The sequence below is a fragment of the Lissotriton vulgaris genome, chromosome 4_1 (genome assembly GCF_964263255.1).
Source record: "Lissotriton vulgaris chromosome 4_1, aLisVul1.2, whole genome shotgun sequence".
NCBI classification, from domain to species: Eukaryota; Metazoa; Chordata; class Amphibia; order Caudata; family Salamandridae; genus Lissotriton; species Lissotriton vulgaris.
Window position 1 is genome coordinate 380,026,719 of NC_141691.1, and position 27,858 is coordinate 380,054,576.

Consider the following 27,858-nt stretch of genomic DNA (forward strand, 5'->3'; position numbering starts at 1 on the left):
GCTAAGCAGTGTCTAGTCCTAGAAGTGGACGGGAGTTACTTTAAAAACACTCATTTTAAAGTATTGATCAGGGCACTTAAAGTATGGAAATGGATTTCAAAACTAAATGGAATGGGGAAGATTACATACTATACCCCTTTTAAAGCATATAAGGTACTTCCAGGTATATTTTATGACGGTATAGCTTTAGATTGGCAGAGGAAAGGTGTTAGGTACTTGGGTGATATGTATATGGACAACGGGATTTGTAAATATTTTGATGAGTTAAAGACCCAGTTTTCATTTCCTAGCACTTTTTTTTTTTAATTTTGAAAAATTTGTGATTTTTTAGCCCGTCGTAATGCCGCCATACAAAAAAATATGGTGGTGGAAGGGGTAAGAAGGCAGGTTAGGATTGGATCTTTATACCAAATACTTCTTTTGGGTAGGCCAGATGAAGTGGGTGACCGCTTTAGGGGAGGCCGATATTGAAGTTGTAGATATCTGCAAATTTAAAAGCACAATTTTTTAAAACCTTGTTTGACTTATACTACACCCCGGTACGAATGGCAAAATGGGGGAGTGGGTATGACGGTAAATGTTTTCGTTGTAGGAAGGATGATGCTGATAGCTTACATATTTTTTTGGGGTGTGTTACATTGCAGAGCTTTATTGCACACATTGAAAAGTTTATGACAATGGTTATGAAGACGCCTTTTGTGATTACCCCCGCTATGATGGTATTGGGTAAAATACCCACAAACAGCTCGCTGGATGTGTTATATCAACATAGATATTTCATTTTTTTTTCTATGACGGTAGCACGTCTGTGTATTGCAAATGAATGGTTACAGGAAAATCCACCTGCTTTTCAAATGTGGCGAGCAAAAAGGTATAATTTATATAAATTGGAATGGGGGCTTTTTTCTGTAAAGAGGTCTAGGAAGAGACAACTGGGTGTGAAAATTTTGGGAGCCTTCCGTGATTATTATGAGGACTAATATTTTCGAAAACAAATGAGCTGAGAAGAAATTGAACAAAAGGAAGTTTCCTACTTTCCCTGTATACTACCTCTGCAAGATTATTCTAAATGTAATTGAATAATATGATGTATGCTGCACTCTTGGTGTTTTTTTTTTTTTTTTTTTTTTTTTGCCCAATGACTTTCTTCTTTCAAATGAATGATTATCTATGCTTCTTGAACTGTAATGTTTCTGTGTATTGTCGCTGTGAAAATTTAAAATAAAAAATAAATAAATAAATAAAAAACAATGTACCTGACCTGTCTTTGTGCATGTGCTAATTAACTACTTGCAGAAGTTAATGAGTGTGTCTATAGTTTAGTCAGTTTTCAACCAGACCTCCCACATTTATTAAAATATCTGTTTAGCCCATATACCTTCTTTTTAGTCTGCTTGGGTTTCTTCGGCTTTTCTTCCAACTCCTTTTTATCCTTTGTACTTTCTTCATCCGAGCTACTGCAAACATTTCTTGTCATCTGTCGAGTTTGCCTTTTGGGCGGCTGCAGGTTAATTCCGGCATCAGCTGTCCAGTCTGAATATTCACTAGATGACTCACTGTTTAAGAACAGAAAGGTCACATTCAATTTAAAGAACAGTAAACTTCTCAAATATGTCTCAAATTAAGTTTTCAAAATAACATTTTTACTATCTCAAAAACTCCAAATTCAGTTTATGAACAAACTAATTCACTCTGCATGCAAATTTTAAAGACTGTACAATTAACAGACCAATCTTGATTTTCTTCCAAGATTATTCATATCCATTCACTTCATCGCTCAACGTCACAATTTCTTTAAAAGATATAATATACTCTATTCATTTTCACAAACATCTGTGATTTTACCTTTCCCTTGAAAAATAATAAAGCAATTGCGAAAAATGAAAAAAATATCATATTCACCTGGAAGACGTCTCGCTGTGCCATGCACCCCCTGCTTCATCTGCAGAAGCATCACTCGGACCAGCCCTTTCCTCTTCCTTGTATGGAAACCCAAAAGAAAAATGTAATTATGGATATGTCACACCACAGGTCTTATTTACATGAGACTTACATTTTCCATTAGTACAGTTAAAATCACAGATGTACAGGAAGAAATTAAGTATGGCTGGGTATACGTTCTCCCAATTAAACACTTGATAAGTTTCTAATTAAAATAACTGTCATTTTTAAATTTCAAATGGAATTTAATCTGGGAAATTCGAGTGTTTTCCACTGCGAACCCACCATACATTAAAAGTATGATACGCAAAAGGAACGTGTATTTACCATGAACCTTTAGATGGATGATCTGGTGAATTTTTCATATTTATCACTCCAGTTTTATATCGCCTCTAAAGGCAAGATTCCTTGGTAAAAGTGAGTGTAAATTATCTGGGCTTACAACATGGTTTTAAGGTGCCAGCAACAAATATCTGTAAACTGCTGTCCACCACATACACTGCTGAACAGCAAGAAGCAATTGTCCACTGACCTAAGTGGAAAGCAAATGACCTAATTGGCCAGTGGCTTTCCACTGTTTTTTAATTTATAGATATAAGAATAACTATTGGTTTGCTGTTGTTTCTTATAAGCCAGCATTTGTGTCTCTAGACCCTAACAGCAGTGATCAAAACATCAGGACCTGAAACCATAGTGATGAGCACAGGGTTCAACAGTAAAACAACATTAAAAATGGAACCCCATCCAACAGTTAATTATGTCAGTTTTTTTCTCAACCAGAGGGTGGATGGGTTTCAAGTGCTACCCAGTCTCCCACCCCACCCTAACAGACCCTGTCAAACTGTACCTAGAATGGAGTGTAACACAGTAATACTTGTCTCATTAAGAACAAATACAATGGAGATGTGAAAGCATAAAATAAAACAAAAAAATAAACTCTGAATAACCACAGCAACAGACAAGTACATATTTATTTCCTGAATAGGATAACTCAAACTTGCAGGCTGTGAATCAAGTGCAAAGCCATGCTTACCTGGGAAAGTGGGAATTGAGACTTCAACTGAATGTATGTAAAAACATTGTGTTTGACAATATAAAAGTCGACTTGAAAATATTGAGGTAATAATGCACATTATTACCTATTACAATTACTAAAATGTCGTCCATAAAATGCCTTTGTTTTGGTATGTGTATGGCAGAGGGTCACTCCCAGCCCCTTGTCCTGTACTCCTCTCAATAGACCTCTTCTTATTTCACAAAGGGCATCCTCCTTCTCCCCCAGCCCCTGCACTTTGATCCTGAAGCTCAGGCTCCAGCACACTTTTACAAGTGATTTTGGGACCATTCACAAATTTCATTTTGTAGTATGTTTAGTAGTACTTCTAATGAACTGCAAAATGCTATTCACAAACCTAAGTGCCTACGACTCTCCTATCTGCGGACTGCAGAGATCTCCATCCCTACTGCAGGGATTTCTGTACATGTAGGTGCACATTTAACAGTAAGTCCAGCAGGAGCTGCTGAAAATATTTATGACTAAAGGAGACAGGTTTTGGAAGGAGGCTTAAGGAAGGGGTTTTGAGAAGGACATGAACCACCCACAAAAGAATAAACCTCTTCCTATTCTCAAACTACATTTCTTAAAATTACCACAGCCAAAATGGCAAAAAAGGACCTAAAACAGTCATAAACTTAGAATAAGTTCAGCATCATGGCTGGTGAAGAAAAAACGCCTTTTCTGCATGGTCACCCCAGATCTTTCATGTTTTGCTGGTCCCTATTAATTTTCCTTTTCAGTTGTTGGCTTGTCACTCTCATTAGCTGTGCTCCAGTCAGTTGCATCCCATCGCCCATCCTTTTTTAAGTTTTTGCTTTGTATCCACGAATTCTGGTGCACAGATACATGGAACTGCCCTTTTTTATTCAATTTTGATTGTTTAACCATTGAAAAAATAAGCTCGTTTTGATTATGTATTTTGCTTTTCAATCCTTTCCTGTAATTTTGAAGTCACTCCGTTTGCACGCACTCACGTGTCACTCCACCATCGTCGTGTTCAATTGGTTCTTATTACATGACCTAGATTACGACCATTTTGAAGTTGATCGTTGCCTGTATATCAGGAGATTTCATTCCCATGTTTTTCCTTTAATAATACTCACTTCACAGTAGGTTTCTTTCCAAATTTGTGGAGTCAAAAGCTTATTGTCCTTTTCACAGTTCTAATAGGGTTTCCACTCACACGGAGGTGTTTTCCTTGCTTCACCACACGTTTTTGTTATAAGAATCTTTCGGACCATTAATCGTGTACTGGACCATATCATTTTGTTATCCTCAGCCCTGAAGAGTCATGGGTAACTACCCTTTGAAGAAGGTCCATAATATAGCTCAAAAAAGCATCCACTGGTGTCGACCCTGTTATTATTCTTGCTTAAATATATGAACATCATTGATAGACATTTTGAAAGACTAATCTAATGTGTGCACAGGACGTGATCTAAATTTTACAGGGTGGGCCCTTGCCCACATGTTTCAGGGGTTGTTTGGGTTTCCCCTGACCTGGTAGAACTGTGTTTACTCTTTATATATCTCTTACTTCACCGCTATCTGTCAAGAGCACCATTCTTCCTGTCTACTTAAAACCCCACGAAGAACCTTCATGGAAGCAAGACCTACCCAAGGCCCCAGACTGAAGCCTCCACCTGGCAGAAGATGGTGACTGGTTCCTGACGCTGGCAGCAATCAGTGGCCTTTGTTTGTTGCTTGTCCTATGGGCAGAGTGGGTCCTAACCAAGGAACAGAAGTCTCACCTAGGAGGCAGAATTGGCCACATCACCCTTCTGGGTATAGTGGTACTGTCCGCCAATTTGGCTGCACCTGTGAATAAGGTAGGGTTGGTCAAGTCACACTTGGGCTCTGCAGGCGACGGGAAGGTATTTCCATGGATCGGGTAACTGGCTAGGGAAGATGGCGGCAGAGGGGTACAGATAGGCTCAGAGGGGCATAGAACAGACAAATGCCACTGCAGAAAAGGTGAATTGTCCACGTTCTACTGTCTGAGTAGGGAAACCCACCAAAGGATTGCCTAATCTACCCTAGCTTTTCGATGGGGGCAGCCTTTGCCGGAATTTTTGCCTGGCCATTCCAGATTTTTCACCCATTGCTGGACCACATATTTTTACTGATTTAAGAACTCTGTGCAATTTACCACTGCTAACCAGTAGTAAAGCCTGTGCTCCCCCTGTAAACTTGGACAAAATGCATATTACTAATTGGTAAATTTAACTTACATGCAAGTCCTCAATATATGGGACAAAATGTACCCAGGGCCTATAAGTTGAATGTCATGGATATTGTGCCAATCACTACAGTGTAATACATAGCTGCAGGCCTACCATTCAAGCCTTACTGTGGCAGCTTGAAACACTACCATTCTAGCTATCATAATAAAACTTTTTGATAGGTCACAACTTTCCTTTTATTAACGTATAAGTCCCCCCTATGTAGACCTTATCGTCCAAAAGGCAGGGTATAAGGTATCTAAAAGTCGAACAAGTAGGAATTTAATGTTAAAAATGTCCTTACAATGAAAAATACCTAAAACCTACTTTCACTGTAGCAAGGCTGGCTATTTATGAAAACACAGGGTTAAATTACTACATATAATACATATAATATTACTAATTTTGGTTAGGAAACAGCCAGAACAACAATTAAACAGCTATTTTTAATAGTTATTCAAATCCAATTCAATGGTGAAGCCAGATTCTTGATTAATATTAAGGAAAAGATTATTTTGGAAAGCCAGTTTTTCCCTGCCTAAAGCTTTTGGAAGCCCATTTTCACTTGCTCTCCTGCTTCTGCCATCCAGTAATTAGCATTTAAATAGGTGTGAATGGGTGAGAGATTCCTCCAAGGAGAAAACAATATGCAGATCTGAATGGGCAGAGATGACCCATCTTAACCCAACAGAATATGCAGGTTGGGGACGTGTGCATTTCTTTTGATATTACAGTGTCAAATCCTGCTTGAATGTCAAATCCAGCTTGACATGGTTGCTGGGGTTTTACATACAACACTTAGGGTGCACTTCAAAAGTCAAAAACGGAATGCTAAACTAATTGTGTATCCAATGTATGCCTGCAGGAAAACCTTGCTTCATTTGAACAGACTTCAGCCTCTGGGTTTGTAGAGGGTACAATGACTGCCCCTGCAACTCAATCCGAGCTGTCAGACTGGATCCAGGAACTTCAATGGCCTCATGTGTAGGAAGCTGGCTCTGTACATACTATACCAAAACGATTTATAGTATGCACAGTGTTCAGTGGAATCCCAGAGGTAGTCAGAGGTAAAAGTAGATAGAACCTTACTGTCGATTTGTTGTAGTGTGGGGGAGCAGTAAGGCATCAGAGAGTAGTGTTAAGAATTTGTTGTACACACTTAGGCAGCAAATGATGTCACACACTCAAAAACTGAACTCAGACCAATTTGTTTGTATCAAAAATAGTATGTTGTTGTATTTCTTAGAACCAAGCCGAGCCTGGTGTAGGTACGTGTAACAAATGATTTGCAAAATCGTATTCAATGTTTTACAATTGAATGCAGGTTCAAATGCAGTTGATTGATTTACAGGTAAGTCAATGTTTCGAAATGACTTTTCAGATTACTATGTATGTTACGTTTTAGATTACTTTCCAGATTACTTTTGCTAATCAGTGTGATATGTCTAGATGTCACACTGGACAGAAAGCAACCTAGATGCACTCAATTACACAAATATTTAAAAAAAGGAAGATAATACAGTAGATGCTAGTTTAAACAATATATACAATTGCGTGCAAAGGACAAAGGCCCTGCAAGCCTGTGTTCACCCTCATGTCAGTTCTCCATCTCCACGCTACAGATTGTACCTTTACGTCCTGCATGAAACTTATGGAACTGGTTATAGTTTCTCTCCACACCCACGCCACACATGGCACAACTACGTCCCGCATGTTAATTTAGGGATCGTAAAGGTTTTTTCACCCTTTTTCCTTGAATTACTCCTCTTTCACGAATCTATTCTACGTTCTTGACTCACTAAATTTCATTTTTCTCTTCACATGCACTTCTCCGTCCTATGTCTTCCTCTGCCCCTTTGAGCTCATGATTGTTTGTAGCTGCCGTATTTTTATTCAAACACTGTATTGTTTCTCTAGATGCCCCTGATGAAGGGCTGTCCCTTTAGCCCGAAATGCATTGGGATTTTTAAGCTGAACTGTTTTTGAAGAGTTGTTTGAACATTCCACGTCTGGATTATGTGAACTCTGAACATTATCCTTGAATATTTTGATTTCCTATAAAGACTTTTCAACTGAAACACAGAAGACTCCACGTTGTTCATTCTATTGTGTTTTTCATCATTATGGTTAATCACTGATCGATTGGTTTAACCTTAAGGTTAATTACCCAAGATTCACCTATTAACACTCTACTTGAGTGATTAGAGCAGTGCATTAGGTTTTCCAGATCATTGTCTGGCGAATTTTTCTCATTAGATGTCACACTGGGACATTTCCTAGACAAAAGGTAAGCAATTCACTTTTAGTACATAGACAGTTTTTCAATGTTCCATACAAACCAACTCCACACTTAAAACAATTTTCAAGAAAAAACATTCAATGTATTCCTATGGCAAAATATGAAGTTAACAGTTTGCAGGGAAGTACAAGTTTGTGGGACTTGGTATTCTGGGGTTTAGAACCAGGGTTCCCCCCGGGTCAAGGATGCACTCTTGAAACACCCTCAGTGGCACTAGGGCAGCCTGGTGCAGAGTGCTGAGGCCCAAGTTTATCCAATGGGGATAGGAGGCCTCCGGTTGGTGGCTGTTTACGAGTAGGCCACAAGGTTGTGGGAGTAAAGCTCCTGGTGAAAGCCTCACGGCAAAGGGGGATCTCAGTTAGCACACCAAGAACACCTGCAGCGGCGCAGGGGTGGCTTGGTGCAGGGTGCTGTTTTGGTGCTGGTGCCCTATTGGTTTCAATTGAGATTCTCCGGTTGCAACAAAGACTGCAGGCTCGGGGACGAAGATCTTCTGGAGGTGAACACTGTGAGAAGGTGGCCTGATATGCAGTACTCACTATTCTAGTGAACACTATGTATCAGTCCAGCAACCCTTATTGATGATTGGTTGTAAGTCAACCTTATAGACCAGCTATCCTAGTAGCGTGGATACGAGCAGTCTAAGGCTAAAGACTCGAGAGGGCGTGTTAAGCCAGCTGTTATACCACATATACCCCTTGAACACCAAGTGAAAGGACACCACACAAGTGTTATGAAAATAAACAGTTATTTATTAAGAATCACAACAGCCCTGTACTCTTTATGAGGACAGGGTACTAGATGCGAGATGCGGGACAAAGTCTATGGTAGCTAGGAATTGCAAAGTTAGTGTTCTCGGGCGAACCCGACCTGGTAGGAAGAAAACGAAAGTGGATTCTGACCCTTGGATACTGAGGCTATGCTGGGGCACCGAAATGCCGAAGTTACCTAGCCCAGGGGCTGCAGCTGCATAGGACTCAAAGGACGTCGGGAATCCTCGTTGACGGACCAGGAGCCTGGAAGAAAGAAGTTGCTGGCAGGCGACCAGTGAAGAAAGTTCGATGGATCCAAGCCTGGATCGAAGGAAGATGACACCTGAAAGCAGAGGGGACCAAGTTCGTGACTACTAGCCAGTAGTCAGTGGGCACCAGGAGGGCACCGGATGGTAGCCACCTCGACTAGGCGAGTGGGTGACGCTGTGCTCGGAGATCTCACGGACCAGGAGGCGTTGTCGGCGACCAGGATGGAGGAGCGAGCTGTCCCACGAAGATAGAAGCTGTCGGCGTCGCTGGACCCAGGATTGGGCAACAAAGCCTTGGCAAATTCAAGCCCACGCAGTGGACCTAAAATGGCGTCTGGAGTGGACCAGGAGGGTGCGGGGTGCCTCTCTTGAAGAAGGAAGCAAGGGCCAGTCTGGAGCAACCAGACCAGCAGCAGTGATGTCGTCGGGCGTCGTGTAGAAGGCCACAAGCCAGCCGGCTAGTAGCCAAACAACGCGGTGCACAGCAAACAGCAGAAGGGCCCCACGCAGATCGTGGAGATGCAGGGAGGCTGATCTTGGGTGCTGGAGCTGCGCAGGGTTGGGGCTTCTCGGACCCCAAAGCACTCACCAGTGGAAGACTCGGTGGGCTTGTTACAAAGAAGTCGTGCAGTCTTGGCGATCGTCGGTCCCTCGAGGTCTCGTCGCACTCACGATTCTCAGCTTTGCTGTAGAGGTGAGTAGAGGTCAGAGGTGCCAGGGAAGCCGGGTCTCGTCGAGCTGGGTCGTCGGATTCGTGAAGAAGGACTTGCAGCAGACCGCAGTGTTCTTAGGATGGTGCCCGCTTGATGCAGGGTGACTACTCCTTAGCCACAAGGGAGAATCTTGAGGAAGAAATCTTGAAGTCCTTTCGCAGAAAGTCGTGTCTTGATTCCAAAGATGATCTAATTTGAACAGGGGGCCCGCTCCCATCTTTATACTAAAAAAGGGGGCTGACCCGGTGACTAGGTCCTGCCTATGGGTGGGACTAGGAGGGGGGTGGTTACACCCCTCTGCCATGCCGGACTTTCCCCAGGCCAGGGGCTGGTGTGCCCCTGGAACTGGTTCTGACCGGCCTATGCGTAGTGAGCACCGGGGTGCCACTCAGCAGTCACCTTCCTGAAAAGCCCTGCCTACCCAGGATACACAAAACCATGTCTGGGACGGTGCTTGCACCGCCCCGGACAGGAAACCCTTTGTCCAGGCCTCCCTCGCTGGAAGGACTTCCCAGCAGCAGGAGGTCAGACTCGTGTCTGTGGTGGCAGCATCCATTTTGTGGAGCTGAGGCTTCAGTTAACTTTAACCGGGGTTCACAGTTACATACATGTCGTGTCCCTCTAGAAGGGTGGAATGCTAACCGCGTCGCCAGAATTGGCGAGGGGTTAGTATTCCAATTCGTATGACACCTTACTCGACATGTTTTGATAAAGCAATACCAAAGTTAGCATTTAACCGCGAGGATTATAATGCACTTAAGAGTATATGGTATGCGATATCATGGAACAGCTATTAGGACTTGGTTCCGCAAGCTGCAGACAGGCTTAGCTCATGCCAGAGCACCATCTCACATGATTCCAAGCACTCTGCCTTCAGGATTGTCAAGGCCTGCCATAGGAGTGACTGATAGGAATCTGTGTGTCCATTTTAGGGTTAGGTATAGGTATACTACACCTACAGCAAAGGGTGATTACACGACTTTGCCCCAGCTGTCATGCAGCCAGTTGTGTCAAATTTAGGAGGCCAGCCAGGGGTGGCATAATACATGCTGCAGCCCCTGGCAGCCCTGGGTACACCCATGCCCTGAGTTACAGGGTCTGATAGGGTGGCCCAGTACCAATTGGAAATGTACCTAGGGTACATGGAATCCATTTTAAAGAGAGAGCAGTAGGCCTGGGGTCCTGATTGGCAGGGTCCCAGGTCGACTATGTCCAAAACCAGCTAAAACACAGGGCAAAAAGTTGGGGGCAACCATAGTCAGGATGTACCTTCCTACAAACACTGATTGGACAGGTAAGTTTGGATGCCTGGGGATGCTGGGACACCGCCGGTTGGGCCACCCAAGGCCATGGGACTTTGGTTGCAGGGGTGTCTTTAGGTGTCTGTTTTTTCTTACCAGCTCTGGTCGGGGGGGGATCCTCCAGAAACAGGCTGCAGGTTTCGCTTGGAGATTCAAGGCAGGTCAGAGATCACTAGATTTCAGGTCAGGATCACCAGGGAGACGCCCTCCTGGTGTGGGACTACTCAAACTCGGGCCGTAGGCATCGGGTGCCGACTCACGGTTTTGACTGGGGCCAGAGTCTGTTGGTGAGCAAATCCGGTGCTCATGGGATACAAAGTCTTTGGTTTGGAAAGCAAGGCAGGCCCTCCAGGTTCTTGAGATTGCTGGACACACCGGGATTTCGCTGGAGCAGGTTCGAGGTGGGGACAGGCCAGTAGGGCTTGGCCCAAGTCAGTGGGCGTCCTCCTCTTCTTAGTTCAGCACGGGTCCTTCTTTTTATCTTTTTCTTGTTGATTCTTGTCTGAGGAGGCAAGTTTCAGGGGCCCCCCTAAATACTAGATTTAGCAGCATTCTGGATAGGTAAAGGTTGGGACCAATGGGTCCCTTCATTGGGGTGGGTACACCCCCTATTATGCCACCCTCCAATGGGAGCAGGGAATATGCCTAACTCTGGTTGGCTGGGTCCCCCCATCTGCAAGATGGCGGGGACAGAGTTGTGCTTCATCTTGCCTCCCCCACGAGGGGTGGGGTTGGCAAAAGGGGGCACACCTTCCTTCCTCACTTGGTTTTCCCACAGATTCTCCCGAAAGTGGTGTCAGAACCGGTGGGAGCCAGTTGCTGGAAGCAGCAAAGAAATGGGGTAGCTCACAAAGGCGGGAAGCCTTTGAAGCCTCTTCTTCGTGGACCCTGCCCATCCTGGGGGAGACCGCTTGGTACCTCGCCTCAGGCTATGCATTGTTTCTGACCCCTCAAGTGCAGCAGGCTCTCGACCCAGGGGTCCAGAAACATGTCCGGTGGTGGCAACTGGCAAGCAGCCACTCAGACAGGACACTAGTGTTAGGTCGTTTTTCAGGGGGCATCTCTAAGATGCCCTGTGAGTGCATTTTTCATTAAATCCCACAGTGGCATCAGTGTGGGTTTAATGTGCGGAGCACCATATACTCCTAATGTCATTACTGCACTTACAAAGTGAGTGTGAGAGTGAGTGTGTGAGTGTGAGTGTGTGAGTGTGAGTGTGTGTGTGAGTGTGAGTGTGAGTGTGAGTGTGAGTGTGAGTGTGAGTGTGTGTGTGAGTGTGAGTGTGTGAGTGTGAGTGTGTGAGTGTGAGTGTGTGTGTGAGTGTGAGTGTGAGTGTGAGTGTGAGTGTGAGTGTGAGTGTGAGTGTGTGAGTGTGAGTGTGAGTGTGAGTGTGAGTGTGTGAGTGTGAGTGTGTGAGTGTGAGTGTGAGTGTGTGAGTGTGAGTGTGAGTGTGAGTGTGAGTGTGTGAGTGTGTGAGTGTGAGTGTGTGAGTGTGAGTGTGAGTGTGAGTGTGAGTGTGAGTGTGAGTGTGAGTGTGAGTGTGTGTGTGTGTGTGCGCGTGTGCGTGTTTTTTTTTTAAGGGTGGCTCAATAAGTGCTGCTGCCCTTAGAGATTTTCCTTGGCCACAATGCCCTTGGTACCTGTGTTGCCATTTACAAGGGACTGACCTGTGGCCAAAGCATACAATTTGTTTTTGTTTTTAACACAGTTTAGGGAAAGAACATAGGCCCTGGGTACCTGTAAGGGTTGCACTTAGCCTCCACGAACAAGGTGGTCCAAGTATATCACTGTTCCCTGCCCTATCTGGCATTTGGATGCCTTGATAGTTACACCAGCAGTTTGCAGGGCTTTTAAAACCTTCCCCAGGAGCTAAAGACAGCAATATCATCTAGATATGCTGCACTAAAGGCTTCCAATCCAGCATGGACTTGATTCACCAATCTTTGGAAGGTAGCAGGAGTATTCTTTAAACCAAAGACCAAGATACTTACATTAGTTATAGATTCCTTACCCTAGAATTACTCCAAGGCGTCAGACTGGATCCAGAAAATGTTTCTTCAGCAATACCCCTGCGCGTCGGTAGGTGACGTGGGTCGGCTCCTAGTCCATCATCAGCGTCGTGGTCACTGGGATGATGTCTTGGTGCCTACTTAGTGCCGCCCCTGCGCGCTGACTTCAGTTCTGACACAACTTTACACTCCAGAAGCACAGAGCCATGAAAGACACTCAAAACAAGAGCGCCGCACTAGGGTCCTGCAAGGGAGTTCCTATCCCAGAAGTCAGTTTGCAGAGCGGGGAGGATGGGTGTGGCGGTAAGGAATATATAACTAATACATGTCCCTTACAGATGCACAAGTTACTACTTGTGTAACGATATATCTGTAAGAGACATTAGTTAGTGATAGATTCCTTACCTTAGAATATCCCCAGGCGTCAGACTGGATCCGGAAAGTTTTGCGTAGCAGTACCCTTGCGCGTCGGTAGGCGTCGTCTGCGGCTCCGCGTCCGTCGTCGGCGTAGTGGGCGCCGTGATGACGTCGTCGGAGTACTTAGACGCCGCCTCCGCGTGCTGACGTCAGTTCTTAGCCACAGCTTTTCCGCGCCAGAAGCGCAGAGCCATGACAAAAACCGACACTGGTGCCAAGAAACAAGGGCCCTGAAAGGGGATGACCTTAACCCTAGATATCGGTTCGCAGAACGGGGAGGATGGGTGGGTCGGTAAGGAATCTATCACTAACTAATGTCTCTTACAGATATATCGTTACACAAGTAGTAACTTGTGCATCTGAAAGAGACACGTTAGTGATAGATTCCTTACCTTAGAATAAATACCCCAGCAATACCATCCCCGTGGTGGTGGGTCTGCGAACCAATATTCACACCAGAAAGTCCTGGAGAACGGAACGGCCGAAGTAGCCATCCCTTCGGACTTGACTGTCCAGGCAGTAGTGCCTCGCAAACGTGTGCAACGAAGCCCACGTAGCAGCCTGGCAAATGTCCTGCAAGGGCACACCTCGGCCCAAGGCAGTTGTAGTGGCCGTGGCTCGAGTGGAATGAGCCCGCAGCCCAACAGGTGGTTCCTTCTTAGCCAAGGAGTAACACTCCTGGATGCACATGATAATCCATCGAGAAATGGTCCTCTTGTGCACCGCTTTCCCTTTCTTAGCGCCCGCGTACCCAACAAAGAGTTGATCATCCACTCGGAACTGGCGTGTGCGATCCAGATAGAACGAGAGCGCACGTTTTCGGTCCAGACGGTGGAGCCTCTCCTCCTCTCTCGAGGGGTGCGAAGGCGGAAAGAAGGTGGGCAATGTGATGGACTGCCCCATGTGGAAGGCCGTGACCACCTTAGGCAAGAAGGAGGGCCTAGTCCGTAAAACAACCTTGTCCGGATGGACTGAAAGGAAAGGAGGCTTACAAGAGAGGGCCTGGAGCTCACTCACTCTCCTGGCAGAGGTGATGGCTACCAGGAAGGCAGTCTTCAAAGAAAGAAGACAAAGTGGACAGTTATGAAGTGGCTCAAAGGGAGCGCACATCAGAAATGTTAGAACCAGGTTCAAGTCCCACTGAGGCATCACGAAAGGAACAGGAGGAAAGGTATGAGTGATGCCTTTCAGAAATCTGTTTACTATAGGGGACTTGAACAAAGAAGGTTGGTCAGGCAGCCTCAGAAAGGCTGAAAGAGCCGAAAGATAGCCCTTGATAGTGCCAGAGCAGAGCCCTACTGGGCAAGAGAAAGAAGGAAGAGAAGAATCTCAGAGAGAAGGGCATTGAGAGGATCCACAGCCTTTGCTGTGCACCATGCCACAAATCTGTTCCACCTGCAGGCTTATACCGTTTTTGTGGAGGGACGCCTGGCTGCCAGAATGATGTTGCAAACTTCAGGAGGCAAGTCAAATGGCCTCAACTGCCGCCGCTCAATCTCCATGCATGGAGGTGGAGACTGGACAGGTTCGGGTGGAGGACCCTCCCCTGCTGCTGCGACAGAAGGTCCTCCTGAAGAGGCAGACGAACCGGGGGATCGACTGACATACTGAGTAGCTCGGGATACCAGTACCTTCGTGCCCAGTCCGGAGCCACAAGGATGACTTGTGCCCGGTCGGGCTTGATCTTCTTCAGCACTCTGGGCAGAAGTGGTATAGGCGGAAAGGCGTACAACAGACCGCAGCTCCACTTGCGACGAAAAGCGTCTCCGAGCGAGTGCCGCCTTGGAAATTCCAACGCGCAGAACTGATGACATTGCGCGTTCTCTTCGGTGGCGAATAGATCTAACCAAGGCTCTCCCCAACGCAGAAAGAGGCCTTGCGCCACGTCTGAGTTCAGACGCCATTCGTGATCCATCGAGCACCGACGGCTGAGTTCGTCCGCCCTGGCGTTCAGAGAACCTGCCAGGTGTTGAACCACCAGAGTCACGCCCTGATGTTCCAGCCATTGCCGGAGGAGCAGAGCCTCCTAGAATAGGGTCCACGACCCCACACCGCCCTGTTTGTTGCAGTACCACATGGCGGTGGTGTTGTCCGTGAACACCTGCACTGCACTCCCTCGGACAGACGGGAGGAATGCTTTCAGTGCCAGACGAATCGCCCGCAGCTCCAACAGATTGATATGGAGCCGGGACTCCGCCGGAGACCAGAGTCCTCTGATCTCCGCCTCTCCCAAGTGGCCACCCCAGCCCTGGAGGAACGCGTCCGTCACAACTACGTGCTCCGGTTGGGGAAGGGAGAGGGATCTGCCGTTGACCCAATCGCGGTCCGTGAGCCACCACTGCAGCTGTCTCGCAGTGCCCTCCGAGATCAGGACATGGTCGGAAAGGTTGCCCCGGTGCTGGGCCCTGTGAAACTTCAGGTCCCACTGCAGAGCCCGCATCCGCCACCATGCGAGATGCACCAGAAGGATGCAGGAGGCCATCAGCCCCAGAAGCCGCAGCGTCAGCCTGACCGGCCCCCCGGGATAACGGCCTGAAGATCGGAATCAGGGCCTGAATATCCCGGACTCGCTGTTCGGGCGGGTAAACCCGAAACTGCGCCGAGTCGAGAACCGCTCCGATGAAAAGGAGCTTCTGAGAGGGGCACAGGTGTGACTTCGGCACATTGATGGAAAATCCCAGCCTGTGCAGGAGATCCGCCGTAGTCTGGAGGTGGTTGACGACTGCCTGGGGCGAGCCCGCCTTCAACAACCAGTCGTCGAGGTAGGGGAAGACTGAAACGCCTAACCTGCGCAGCTGAGCTGCGACCACCGCCATCACCTTCGTGAACACCCGTGGGGCGCTGGTAAGGCCGAAGGGGAGCACGGTAAACTGAAAGTGCTCGAGGCCTACCGTGAACCGCAGGTAACGCCGGTGGGCCGGCAGGACGGGGATGTGGAAATACGCATCCTGCAAGTCCAACGCTACCATCCAGTCTCCTGGGTCTAGGGCAGCCAAGACCTGAGCCAGTGTCAGCATTTTGAACTTCTCCTTCCGGAGGAAGCCGTTGACGTTCCTCAGATCCAAGATAGGGCGTAGGCCCCCTTTGCCCTTCTTGGGTACCAGGAAGTAGTGGGAGTAGCAACCACGACCTACTTCTGGCCCAGGAACGCGCTCGATGGCCCCCTTGGCCAAGAGGGCCGAAACTTCCTCCTGCAGGAGCCGCAAATGATCCCCCGATACGCGGTGGTGTTGCGGTGGCATGGCTTGAGGGGTCGTCTCGAAGGGGAGGGAGTAGCCCCTTCGGACGATCTGCAGCACCCACCTGTCCGAAGTGACTGTGCGCCAGTGAGAGTGGTGATGGCGAACCCTGCCCCCCACTGGCGTCACATGGGCCGAAAAGCACGGACTAGGAGGGTTTAGAGGCGGATGCTGCGGGGGCAGGTGTGGACTGGCTCGGCTTACTTCCCCGACCGCCTCCACGGCGGTTTCCACGGCCGCCGCCGCGCTGGACGACAGTTTGCGGCGAGTGGCTGGCGGCACGTGTGGGGACGCCCCTTCCTTGGCCACGAAAGGAGTGAAAGGCACCCACTTGCTGGCGCGGGGCCGAGAGGCCCAAGGACTTGGCCGTAGCCCTGGAGTCCTTAAAGCGCTCAAGCGCGTGGTCTGCCTTGTCGCCAAAGAGGCGACGCCCATCGAACGGCATGTCCATGAGGGTATTCTGGACATCAGCCGAGAGGTTGGCGGATCTGAGCCAGGCGTGGCGTCGAATCGCCACCGTCGTAGCCATCGCTCTGCCCAGCGAGTCAGTTGTATCCAGCCCGCACCTGATCGAATACTTCGCTGCGTCCCGGCCCTCCACTAGGGCTTGGCTGAGTTTGGCCCGTACCTCCAACGGACACTCTGGCAGCAATTCCGCCACCGTTTCCCATATAGAATGGGTGTAACGGCCCAAGAGGCATGCGGTGTTGGAAGACCGCTGTCCTAAGATAAGGGGCGAGAAAACCTTTTTGCCAAAGGCCTCGTACCTCTTGGATTCCCGGTCAGGGGGAGCCGACGGGAAGGCGGTCTGGGAGTTAGAGGCCTGGATAACCACACTCTCGGGGGTGGGGTGGGTGGACAGGAAACATGGGTCGCCCGGAGCCGGGCAGTGGCGTCTGGCCACGTTCCTATCTACAGGCGAACCTGTAGCGGGCCTGGACCAAGTGCCCAAAAGAACGTCCGGCAAGGCCTCATTAAACGGCAGCATAGGCTCCATGGAGCATGACTGCGGCTTAAGGACCTCAGTGAGGAGGTTAGTCCTCACGGCCGCGACGGGGAGCTCAAGGCCCAACGCCTTAGCAGCCCTCATCAACACCACACTATATGTCGCGCCCTCCTCCGAAGCCACGGAAGGAGGAGAGACGAATCCAGTGTCTGGAGAGGTGTCCAGGCCAGTGGCCTCCCCAAGGTCTCCTGTCCAGTCCATGCTCGACTGACATTCCCTTGTCAGAGGGTCCTCAGACCCCTCCCAATCCTCCTCTTCCCCCATCTCCTGAGACTCAGGGTCGTAAGTGAATGAGGATGGGTCATAGGGAAGGAAATCCCCGACCGGTGTCGAGATCGGCGCCGACAGGCCCCGTCCCGATGCCGGAACCCATAGAGAGGAGGCATTGGGGACGGCGTCGGCCGAGGCCGACGCCGGAGGGGACACCACACGGACCGACCCCGGGGGGGTCGTAAGGTCCACCGGGGACGTTCCAGCGCCCGACGAGGGCCGAACGGCACCCTGCGGCGTCGGGCCCGAAGGCACCGACGACGCCAGGACCGCTGAACCCTGCGGCGCCGAGCCCGAGGGCAGCGGCGTCGGGATTGTGGGGCCCTGCGGCGCCGGCGCCGAAGACGCCGGCGGCGTCGAGGCCGAAGCACCCGACGGCGTCTGGGTCGCAGCCCCCGACCCACTAGGGCCCCCAGACGGGTTCGCTGGGCCCGAAGGCGACGTGGAACCAGTCGGAGAAGAAAGGGACCTCATGGCCATGAGGAAGCGCTCTATCTCCTCCGGCGTCGCGTTCAGCCCAGGGACCGGGGGATATGGAGCCGAACGCGGCGCCCGCGACTCCTGAGGAGCCGCGTGGGTGGTGTCACCCGAACCCCCGGCCGCATCGCGCGAGCGTCAGGGGGAGTCGGAAGAGCGATGATGTCTCTTCGACTTCTTATGCTTCTTACCTGACGACTTGGACCCGGAGGAGTGGGCCGACTCCCGGAGCTGTGACGGCTCCGCCCCCGCGACCTGTCCCTCGACCTCCCGTGGGACCGGGACCGGGACCTCAAACGGCGCGGGGCCGACTGGCGGATCTCGAGTCGCCTGCGGGACCGCTCCCGCCTGGCCTTCCTCGAGAGGGCCCGACAGTCGGAGCAGGCCTCGTCGTCATGGTCGACGCCCAAACACGTCAGGCACAGGCGGTGCAGATCCGTAATCGACATGAGGCGTTCGCACCCGTCGCAGTGCTTGAAGCCGGGCATCCCTAACGGCACCGTCGGAGTCGTGAACACTTCGAAATAGATCAAAAGATCCAAAAAGTTAGTCAAAAAATGACTAGGGAACTGCTTTTTCCAGATCTGCGCTGGCTGGCGCGGAAAAAAGAAGAACTGACATCAGCACGCGGAGGCGGCGTCTAAGTACTCCGACGACGTCATCACGGCGCCCACGACGCCGACGACGGACGCGGAGCCGCAGACGACGCCTACCGACGCGCAAGGGTACTGCTACGCAAAACTTTCCGGATCCAGTCTGACGCCTGGGGATATTCTAAGGTAAGGAATCTATCACTAACGTGTCTCTTTCAGATATATCGTTACTGAAGGCTAGTAACTTGTTCATCTGAAATAAACTATTAATTATAGAATCCTTAAATTAGAATAGATACCCCAGCAAAACCATCCCCGGAGGACGGTCTGCGAACCAAGTTCACAACAGAAAGTCCTGGAGGACAGAATAGGCAAAATAGCCGTCCCTCCGGACTTGACTATCCAGGCAGTAACGTCTGGTGAATGTGTGCATAGAAGTCCATGTGACCACCTGACAGATATTCATGAGTGGAACTCCATGCAACAAAGCAGGGGTTGCTGCGGTAGCTCTAGTGGAAAGAGCCAACAGCCTCAGTGGAGGTTCTTTTTTAGCCACAGCATAACAAATCTTGATACAAACCACAAACCATTGAGAGATGGTACACTTTTGCACACCCCAAAAAACTTTTTTTACACCCACATAGCCAACAATGAGTTAATCGTCCACCTGGAAAACATGTGTGCGGTCAAGGTATGCGGTGAAGTCTCTCTTCTTCCTTGGAAGAAAAACAAGCATTTACAATGCAAGTGCCTCGCCTTTGCAAAAGTTAGAGCTATTGGCATGGTAAATGATAACAAATGTATTTATGGGTTGGTTTTGAAAACAGATAAATAAATGGCATTGTCATTTACAATGCCATTAGCTTAATCTCTCGCAAATGCGAGACCTATTGCATATGCGTATATGTATATAGTGGAGAAGTGTGGCTCACTGGTTAGAGGAGTCAGACCCTGATGCAGAGGTCAGACCTGCGACCAGGGTTCAATTCCCGACGCGGCAGGGTCTTGAGCTCAAAATGTCCACGGGCTCGATAATTCTCGCCTCGGTGCCTACTCGAATCATGGGTTCACACTCTGCAACTCAGGGCAATAGTTTGCTTCATCTCCACTACGGCCCTACCGTGATGGGATGCCTGGTCTTCAACTTGGGGATGCCCAGTAGGGGTTTTCTCGCAGGGAAAGCCAGGACGGGGTCCCAAAGCTAGCGCTAATAGACCTGTCGGTGATTTGGCGCTATATAAATCGAAATTAACATAACATAACGTATGCATGCATTTAGATTTGTATTTATATGGATATGCAGATTATATATATATGTATGTATGTATATATGTATCCGCATACATATATATAAATGCATATATATATATATATATGTGTGTGTGTGTGTGCATATGTGTGCGGGTAGAGAGTAGAGAGTAGTAGAGAGAGAGGTAGAGCGAGAGGTAGAGCGAGAGGTAGTACGCGTGTAATAGAGAGTTAGTAGAGAGTAGTAGAGAGTAGTAGATTGAGAAGTAGAGAGTAGTAGAGAGTAGTAGAGAGTGAGTAGTAGAGAGAGTAGTAGTGAGTAGTAGAGAATGAGTAGAGTAGTAGAGAATGAGTAAAGAGTAGCAGAGAGTAGTAGTGTGTGTAGTAGAGAGTGAGTAGTAGAGTAGTAGAAAGTGATTAGTAGAGACTAGTAGAAAGTGAGTAGTAGAGAGTGAGTAGTAGAGAGTGAGTAGTAGAGAGTGAGTAGTAGAGAGTAGTAGAAAGTGAGTAGTAGAAAGTGAGTAGTAGAGAGTAGTAGAGTGAGTAGTTGTGAGTAGTAGAAAGTGAGTAGTAGAGAGTGAGTAGATAGGTGTGAGTAGTAGAGAGTAGACTAGGAGAGAGTGAGTAGTAGGGAGTAGTAGAGTGAGTAGTAGAGAGTGAGAAGTAGAGAGTAGTAGTGATTAGTGAGTGAGTAGTAGAGTTGTAGAGAGTAGTGAGTAGTAGAGAGAGTAGTAGAGAGTGAGTAGTAGAGAGTAATAGAGTAATAAGAGTGTAGTAGAGATACACACTGGGGCTCACAAGCACAGGACAGGCCCATACTCGCAGGAGGAGCGTCGCACGCACAGGAGGGGCAGCACACGCACAAAAATGGTCTCATCTGCACACGAGGTGCTCATATGCGCATGAGGGGTCATATGCAGGAGGAGCTCATGCTCATAGGAGGGGGACATGTCCCCATCTCCTACTTCATCCCAGCAATAGGTGCCACATTGTGAATTCTGTCGAAGGTGCGTGTGTGGAATTCATTTGGGCAAACGCAATCATCCACAAGATTGTGAGCTGCTAAGTCGCCCCCCTCCTAGAACTGTTGGAAAATATGCTTGGTAAATAAAGGAGACCTGATGTTTACATTGCTGCCTGTAGCACAGGCCTGCTGTCAATACTGGAAGAGGATGTACAACAATGTTCAACACAAAAAGTGGAGAAATGTAGGGCGACTGACAGTAGGGTGCTCCAACTGTCTGCCGCGCTAATAAGTGCAGGTGTTTGATTTTCTATCCCCTCCCACAAAGTGTCCTTCACTAAGATGTAAATAACTCCAGTACTTGTAACCCCTGGAAGAACCTCGCTCCTCTCATGGCCCGAAGACTGTAACTAATGGTCAATGTGTGAGTCTTTCTGAACCCTTTTTTCATTCAAAGTCCCATACAGCACTGAACAGCGCGTGACAATGCAGAGGACTACATGGGTGGCGGCCCACTGGGCTCTATGATAAAATGACGGAATAATGTACGCCTATCCCACCTGTACTCACAAGTAACTCCTACTGGGATGGGTATTCCACATCTCACTGTAAGTCAGTCCACCATTTTGAACGATGTCATATTGGAAAACTGTTAAATATTCAACACTGATTTTCGGTTGTGTTTTTTTTTTGTTTACATCAACGGAACTCTGCCTTGACTTTGAATTCCAACATACTACTATTAGTCACGTTCGTACATCAGCTAATGTGTAGAATGATGGAAGTGGAGCAGCATGAGACTCACAGTTGGACTATGAAAATAAATGTCAAGGGCTGGAGACTGGGCCTTGTCAGTGTGCGTGCCTTGACATTCTGAGGTGACCCAGTGTTTCCGGATCAAAATTAACAATCACGTAGTTTATCCTACGTAGAGCCTTTGACTCCATTTAACATGGTGTCACTGATCCAGAAAACCGCAGTCTGCGATGAATATTAGCAAGGTCAGTGTCAGCGGATTAAGCAGGTCAGCTGTGCTTATCATTAGATCACTATTTTAACAAGAGATTACAATAAAACATAGTGCCATTAATTGTAATGCATTCCAAGCATTTCAACTAAGCACTCCCATTTTTACTAGAATTATCTTAAAACAACTCCTCCACATATTAATAAACCAAGGCTCCAGTAAAACAACATTAGCAGGACAGCGCGGCGCAAAAGCCATCAGAGAGGCTCCCTTGACTTAACTCTGAGCTGTGACAAAAGCGCAATGTGCCCCAATGCAAGCGAGAAAATTGTTCCTCAGTTCCCCGGCTTGGCAGTTTAAACAAGGCACAATTATTTATCATGGGCAAAATTAAAGTTGCAGAAGCGTATTAGCAAATGGGTAGTACGCTACCTCGTGGGGTAATGCTCCGTTAGAAGATTATTGTAACACTGCCGGTGCAGTGATAAGTGCTGGAAGGCATGTGTGCAGACCGTGGAGAGTATGTAGGGTAAAAGTATTTTGCTAACGGCAAAATGAAAAACGCAAAAGCCTATTAAACAAGCATTTACAATGCAACGGTCTCGCCTTTGCAAAAATTAGAGCATTTGGCATTGTAAATGACAAACTTTTTATTTATGTGTTGGTTTTGAAAACAGATAAATGCCATTGTCATTTACAATGCCAATAGAGAGAGTAGTAGTGAGTAGTGCAGTGAGTAGTAGAGAGTGAGTAGAGAGTAGTAGTGAGTAGCCGAGAGCACCAGAGTGTAGTAGAGAGTGAGTAGTAGAGAGAGAGTAGTAGAGAGTGAGTAGTGTCTGGGGGCACCTTGAAGTAATTCAATGTACAATCCGCTAAACCACAATGTCACATATATAATTAAAAAGCAAATAATGTTGATCAACTTGTAACAACAACATTGGCCACATATACTATGTACATAACAAATATAGTCATTGCCTCACTTATGGCGACGTCCTCAGGGCATACGTATATTCGTGAATGCTTATAAGTTCATGTTTAGAAAAGATTACTTTAAAAAAAAGGCACACACTACAGACGTATAATCTAATGCACGTAAATTAAAGGTTAAAGAAACTGTTTTAATTTCAGAGTCTTCATCATACTTTTAGAGGACGTTTGTTGCAAGCTTTACTTGCTAAATCTTTTGCTGGCTCGGCTCGTGCTTCGGCTCTTAGAGCCAAGCCAGAGCTCTGGCTCCAAACTGGCTTAGTTCTCTATGAATTTGCCCATCTGCCCAGCTCTATTTTGGAAAGCTGCTGTACAAAGGTCTGCTCAAACACAAGGAGGGAGGTACCCTTAGAACCAATATGGGACCGGGCAGACAAGTGTAAAAAGAAAAGAAGTCCCTGAGCTTAAGGATATACCTTATGTCGTAATATAGCCCACCTGAGATGTTTGTGGGAGGCTATATTCGACCCAGAGAAAGGGCTAACCTTACAGTCTAGATTATAACTGTAACTATCACTAAATAGTGGCTAACAGTCAGTATAGGAACTCTGTGAACAGCAAATAATGTGAATAGAATCCTACAACATTTAAAAACAATCTAGTGTACACCAGTAATTAAAATCATCAGTTTATTATTAAAAATTAATAACATCATCAAACTTAGCAATACATAAAAATGCAACAAATCACAGATAAAAAAAACAAAAGTCGACGCAGCGTTTCGGTGTCTTGTGTAGATGGCAACACCTTCTTCAGGACGTTTTTTTAAAAAAAATCACTAAAGAAATGAAAATGTCATAATTAAAATCACTTTCAACAGAGGCCTAATATATACTGACGTTAGCAATAAACAATAATTCACATTCTCCTATGAGATCACATTTTCCAAAATTTATTGTGTACCCACACTGGGAATTATCCCAAAATACGGATTGTATACCAAGGATAGTCCCTATTTGATTATTCTATATGAGAGATCCACTTATAGCTAGATAAGCATCATTTTAATACATTCATTTAGCCTATGATTTGATAGCCTAATTTAGTCATTTGGTTAACGATTGTCACATTTGTGCATGGCAATGTTACAACATACCTCAAACTTTTGAGGAATTCAAATCATAAATGGTATCTTGGTGGTACAGCTTTTCATTCATTGGGCTGCGTATCTTGCTATTTTTCACAATGGAATTTTTTAAGGCAATTATTCCACCTAAAGAATAAATTTCACAATGCAGTTTACTCAAACACCAAAGAAGTATGTATTCATTATGTCTATTTCTAGTTAATATGTAATTAGAATTCATACCTGAACAGAAAATCATACGTGCATTCAGTATTTGGCTGTACCAGGGGTGACCACCATATGTGTACTAGGATCGGATACAGATTTTCTACAAGTAGGCAGAAATACATGATATTTCGTTTAACCTATTGCTACTTTCTATGTAATGTAATGAAGATGAGTCTTTCGATAAAAGTCAAAAAAACTAAAACTTAGATACCTTTTTAATAAAAGGATGGATGTAATCCCATCTCGGAATCAGTAGTGGGAGGAGACTTGAGGCTGATATGCCGTTGCGGGATAGAAGGGCCTTGGTACTTGCTTCCTTCTACAGTCTTTGTTTTTTCTCCGTATTTTGGATTAACGTCTACTTTCAGAAAAAAAAGGTTTTTTTAAGATAAATTCCCCATACTCGTATTCGTGTGCGACACCCTTCTAATATGAGGCATTTTTATTCTAATTGTCGACCCTAAAATCTACGTCTTATCTGCCAGTGTCAAAACGTCCTTATGTTTATATTTAGAAAGCAACTTTGCTGGTATAATGTCAAATTATATAACACTCTATGTACCTAGTTTTATATTGACCTCCTTCGGAGAGGTCTGCAGTTATATACTTTCCTTTCCATAGAATTTTCGCCCTTACTCGTATCAGGCTAACAAGTGGTGGATTCCTCTTTTTTATATTTTGGTAGACAATACTACGATGGATAAGGGATATATCCCAATATCAGACATAGTTTACTTGGCGATCAGTTTTCCTATATACTATACTCAAGATATCATTGGGCTCAATCTGGTAGACATTAGCAACCATTTTTGAGTATACAGGATTTATTAAGAATCGATCGGTATATTGTATATATAAATCTCTTATTAGCGCAACCCACTCTAAGATGGCGGATTAATTTACCATGTACCGCCACATAGAGGATCTTAATACGTTATATCCCTAATTAGGGTATGAAATGTGAATCATTTTCGCGACACGATATAACAAATATCCAATAGACTACTTGGGAAATACTTAATCTCCTAAATTAGTATTTCTTATATGAAATTGGTTATTATTATGGCCGATACGGACTATGTGATTGGGTAACCTTGAGTCGGTAATCGTTAGTCTCTAAAAAACATGTTCCAACATGGCCGATCTGCACCACGTGATTAGTATCACGTGATCGCGTAACCAAAGGCAATTCGCGATCTTCGAGCATACTGGCGCGATATAAACGGCAGAACCAGAAGGCAGCTGATATAAAAAATCAGCTGTACCAAGATTCGGTGACAGGGAGGCCGCTGTTTTTTACGAAGGTACGTGAGGCATAACCGCTAAAACAGCGATAAGAACAGAACCGCTGCATTTTTTCCTGCTAAGTTTTCGTTATCTGCTTACGGGTAAACTTCTAATACTTTAAGGCTAAACCCGCGACATCGGGTTTTTTTCAATGACCCTTTGTGCATGCAGAATGTCTACCAGATTGAGCCCAATGATATCTTGAGTACAGTATATAGAAAAACTCATTGCCAAGTAAACTATGTCTGATATTGGGATATATCCCTTACGTTGAGGCGCCACTATCCATCATAGTATTGTCTACCAAAATATCAAAAAGAGGAATCCACCACTTGTTAGCCTGATACGAGTAAGGACGAAAATTCTATGGAAAGGAAAGTATATAACTGCAGACCTCTCCGAAGGAGGTCAATATAAAACTAGGTACATAGAGTGTTATATAATTTGACATTATACCGGCAAAGTTGCTTTATAAATATAAACATAAGGACGTTTTGACACTGGCAGATAAGACCTAGATTTTAGGATCGACAATTAGAATAAAAATGCCTCATATTAGAAGGGTGTCACACACGAATACGAGTATGGGGAATTTATCTTAAAAAACCCTTTTTTTTTTAAAAATTAGACGTTAATCCAAAATACAGAGAAAAAACAAAGACTGTAGAAGGAAGCAAGTACCAATGCCCTTCTATCCCGCAACGGCATATCAGCCTCAAGTCTCCTCCCACTACTGATTCCGAGATGGGATTACATCCATCCTTTTATTAAAAAGGTATCTAAGTTTTAGTTTTTTTTACTTTTATCGAAAGACTCATGTTCATTACATTACATAGAAAGTAGCAATAGGTTAAACGAAATATCATGTATTTCTGTCTACTTGTAGAAAATCTGTATCCGATCCTAGTACACATACGGTGTTCACCCCTGGTACAGCCAAATACTGAATGCACGTATGATTTTCTGTTCAGGTATGAATTCTAATTACATATTAACTAGAAATAGACATAATGAATACATACTTCTTTGGTGTTTGAGTAAACTGCATTGTGAAATTTATTCTTTAGGTGGAATAATTGCCTTAAAAAATTCCATTGTGAAAAATAGCAAGATACGCAGCCCAATGAATGAAAAGCTGTACCACCAAGATAACATTTATGATTTGAATTCCTCAAAAGTTTGAGGTATGTTGTAACATTGCCATGCACAAAAGTGACAATCGTTAACCAAATGACTAAATTAGGCTATCAAATCATAGGCTAAATGAATGTATTAAAATGATGCTTATCTAGCTATAAGTGGATCTCTCATATAGAATAATCAAATAGGGACTATCCTTGGTATACAATCCGTATTTTGGGATAATTCCCAGTGTGGGTACACATTAAATTTTGGAAAATGTGATCCCATAGGAGAATGTGAATTATTGTTTATTGCTAACGTCAGTATATATTAGGCCTCTGTTGAAAGTGATTTTAATTATGACATGTTCATTTCTTTAGTTATTTTTTTTCAAGAAAACGTCCTGAAGAAGGTGTTGCCAACTACAATAGACACCGAAACGCCGCGTCGACTTTTGTTTTTTTTATCTGTGATTTGTTGCATTTTTATGTATTGCTAAGTTTGATGATGTTATTAATTTTTAATAATAAACTGATGATTTTAATTACTGGTGTACACTAGATTGTTTTTAAATGTTGTAGGATTCTATTCACATTATTTGCTGTTCACAGAGTTCCTATACTGACTGTTAGCCACTATTTAGTGATAATTACAGTTATAATCTAGACTGTAAGGTTAGCCCTTTCTCTGGGTCGAATATAGCCTCCCACAAACATCTCAGGTGGGCTATATTACGACATAAGGTATATCCTTAAGATCAGGGACTTCTTTTCTTTGTACAAAGGTCTACTCCATCCAATGCCGGCTCTGCAGTGACAGGCGGGACTGTCCAATCACTGTTTCCAAATGCCCAACAGCTACATTCACACACTCATAAATATTAAGCAATGTTTCAGGAAGAAACAAGTCAAAAACCCTCGATTTTTAAAAATTACAGTATTAATTCGCATTGACAAATGCAGAGGAATGAAAAGTCATGTACAGCAAAGGAGCATATAGTAATTAATAGGGTGCTGAAGGATTATGAATTATTAATGGCATCAAATTGTATTTATGATCTAGATTGGATTATGTAACATGCATTATTAATAACACGAATGCAGCATAGTTCCACACTTATTATACATTCCTGCTGTTCTGGGGCATATCTGGCTGCTGCTTGGCGTGTCTTGTTACTTACTACGCTGGCGTTTCTGATCTGTCCCTGGTTACACGAGTTTATAGCAGATTTACCTTTTCTGAAAGTGGACCAAGTGCATCGATGCCTCTGTCGATCCACGTTATTGATTGAGACGTCTTCTTTCAGCCCCTACACATCCTCACATCTGTCACAGCAGATGAGGTCAACAGAGGAGGATGAGCTTGGAAAGTGGTGGGGGCTGCCAGGGGAGATGTGCCAATTTAAAGCCCTCTCTCTCTAT

The 27,858-nt window shown here is 45.8% G+C and overlaps 1 protein-coding gene across 2 annotated transcripts in view; it reads right to left on the reverse strand.

Annotated features, from left to right (window-relative positions):
- The window catches only part of BRWD3 (bromodomain and WD repeat domain containing 3), a 1,253,402-nt gene that overhangs the window by 754,453 nt on the left and 471,091 nt on the right, over positions 1–27,858 (reverse strand). For both annotated transcript variants that reach the window (XM_086918755.1, XM_086918756.1), the window contains 2 exons: positions 1,903–1,979; positions 1,379–1,556 (listed from right to left, as the gene is read on the reverse strand). In XM_086918755.1, the coding sequence (XP_086774881.1) occupies positions 1,379–1,556; positions 1,903–1,979 (255 nt within the window). The remainder of the gene's footprint in view (positions 1–1,378; positions 1,557–1,902; positions 1,980–27,858) is intronic.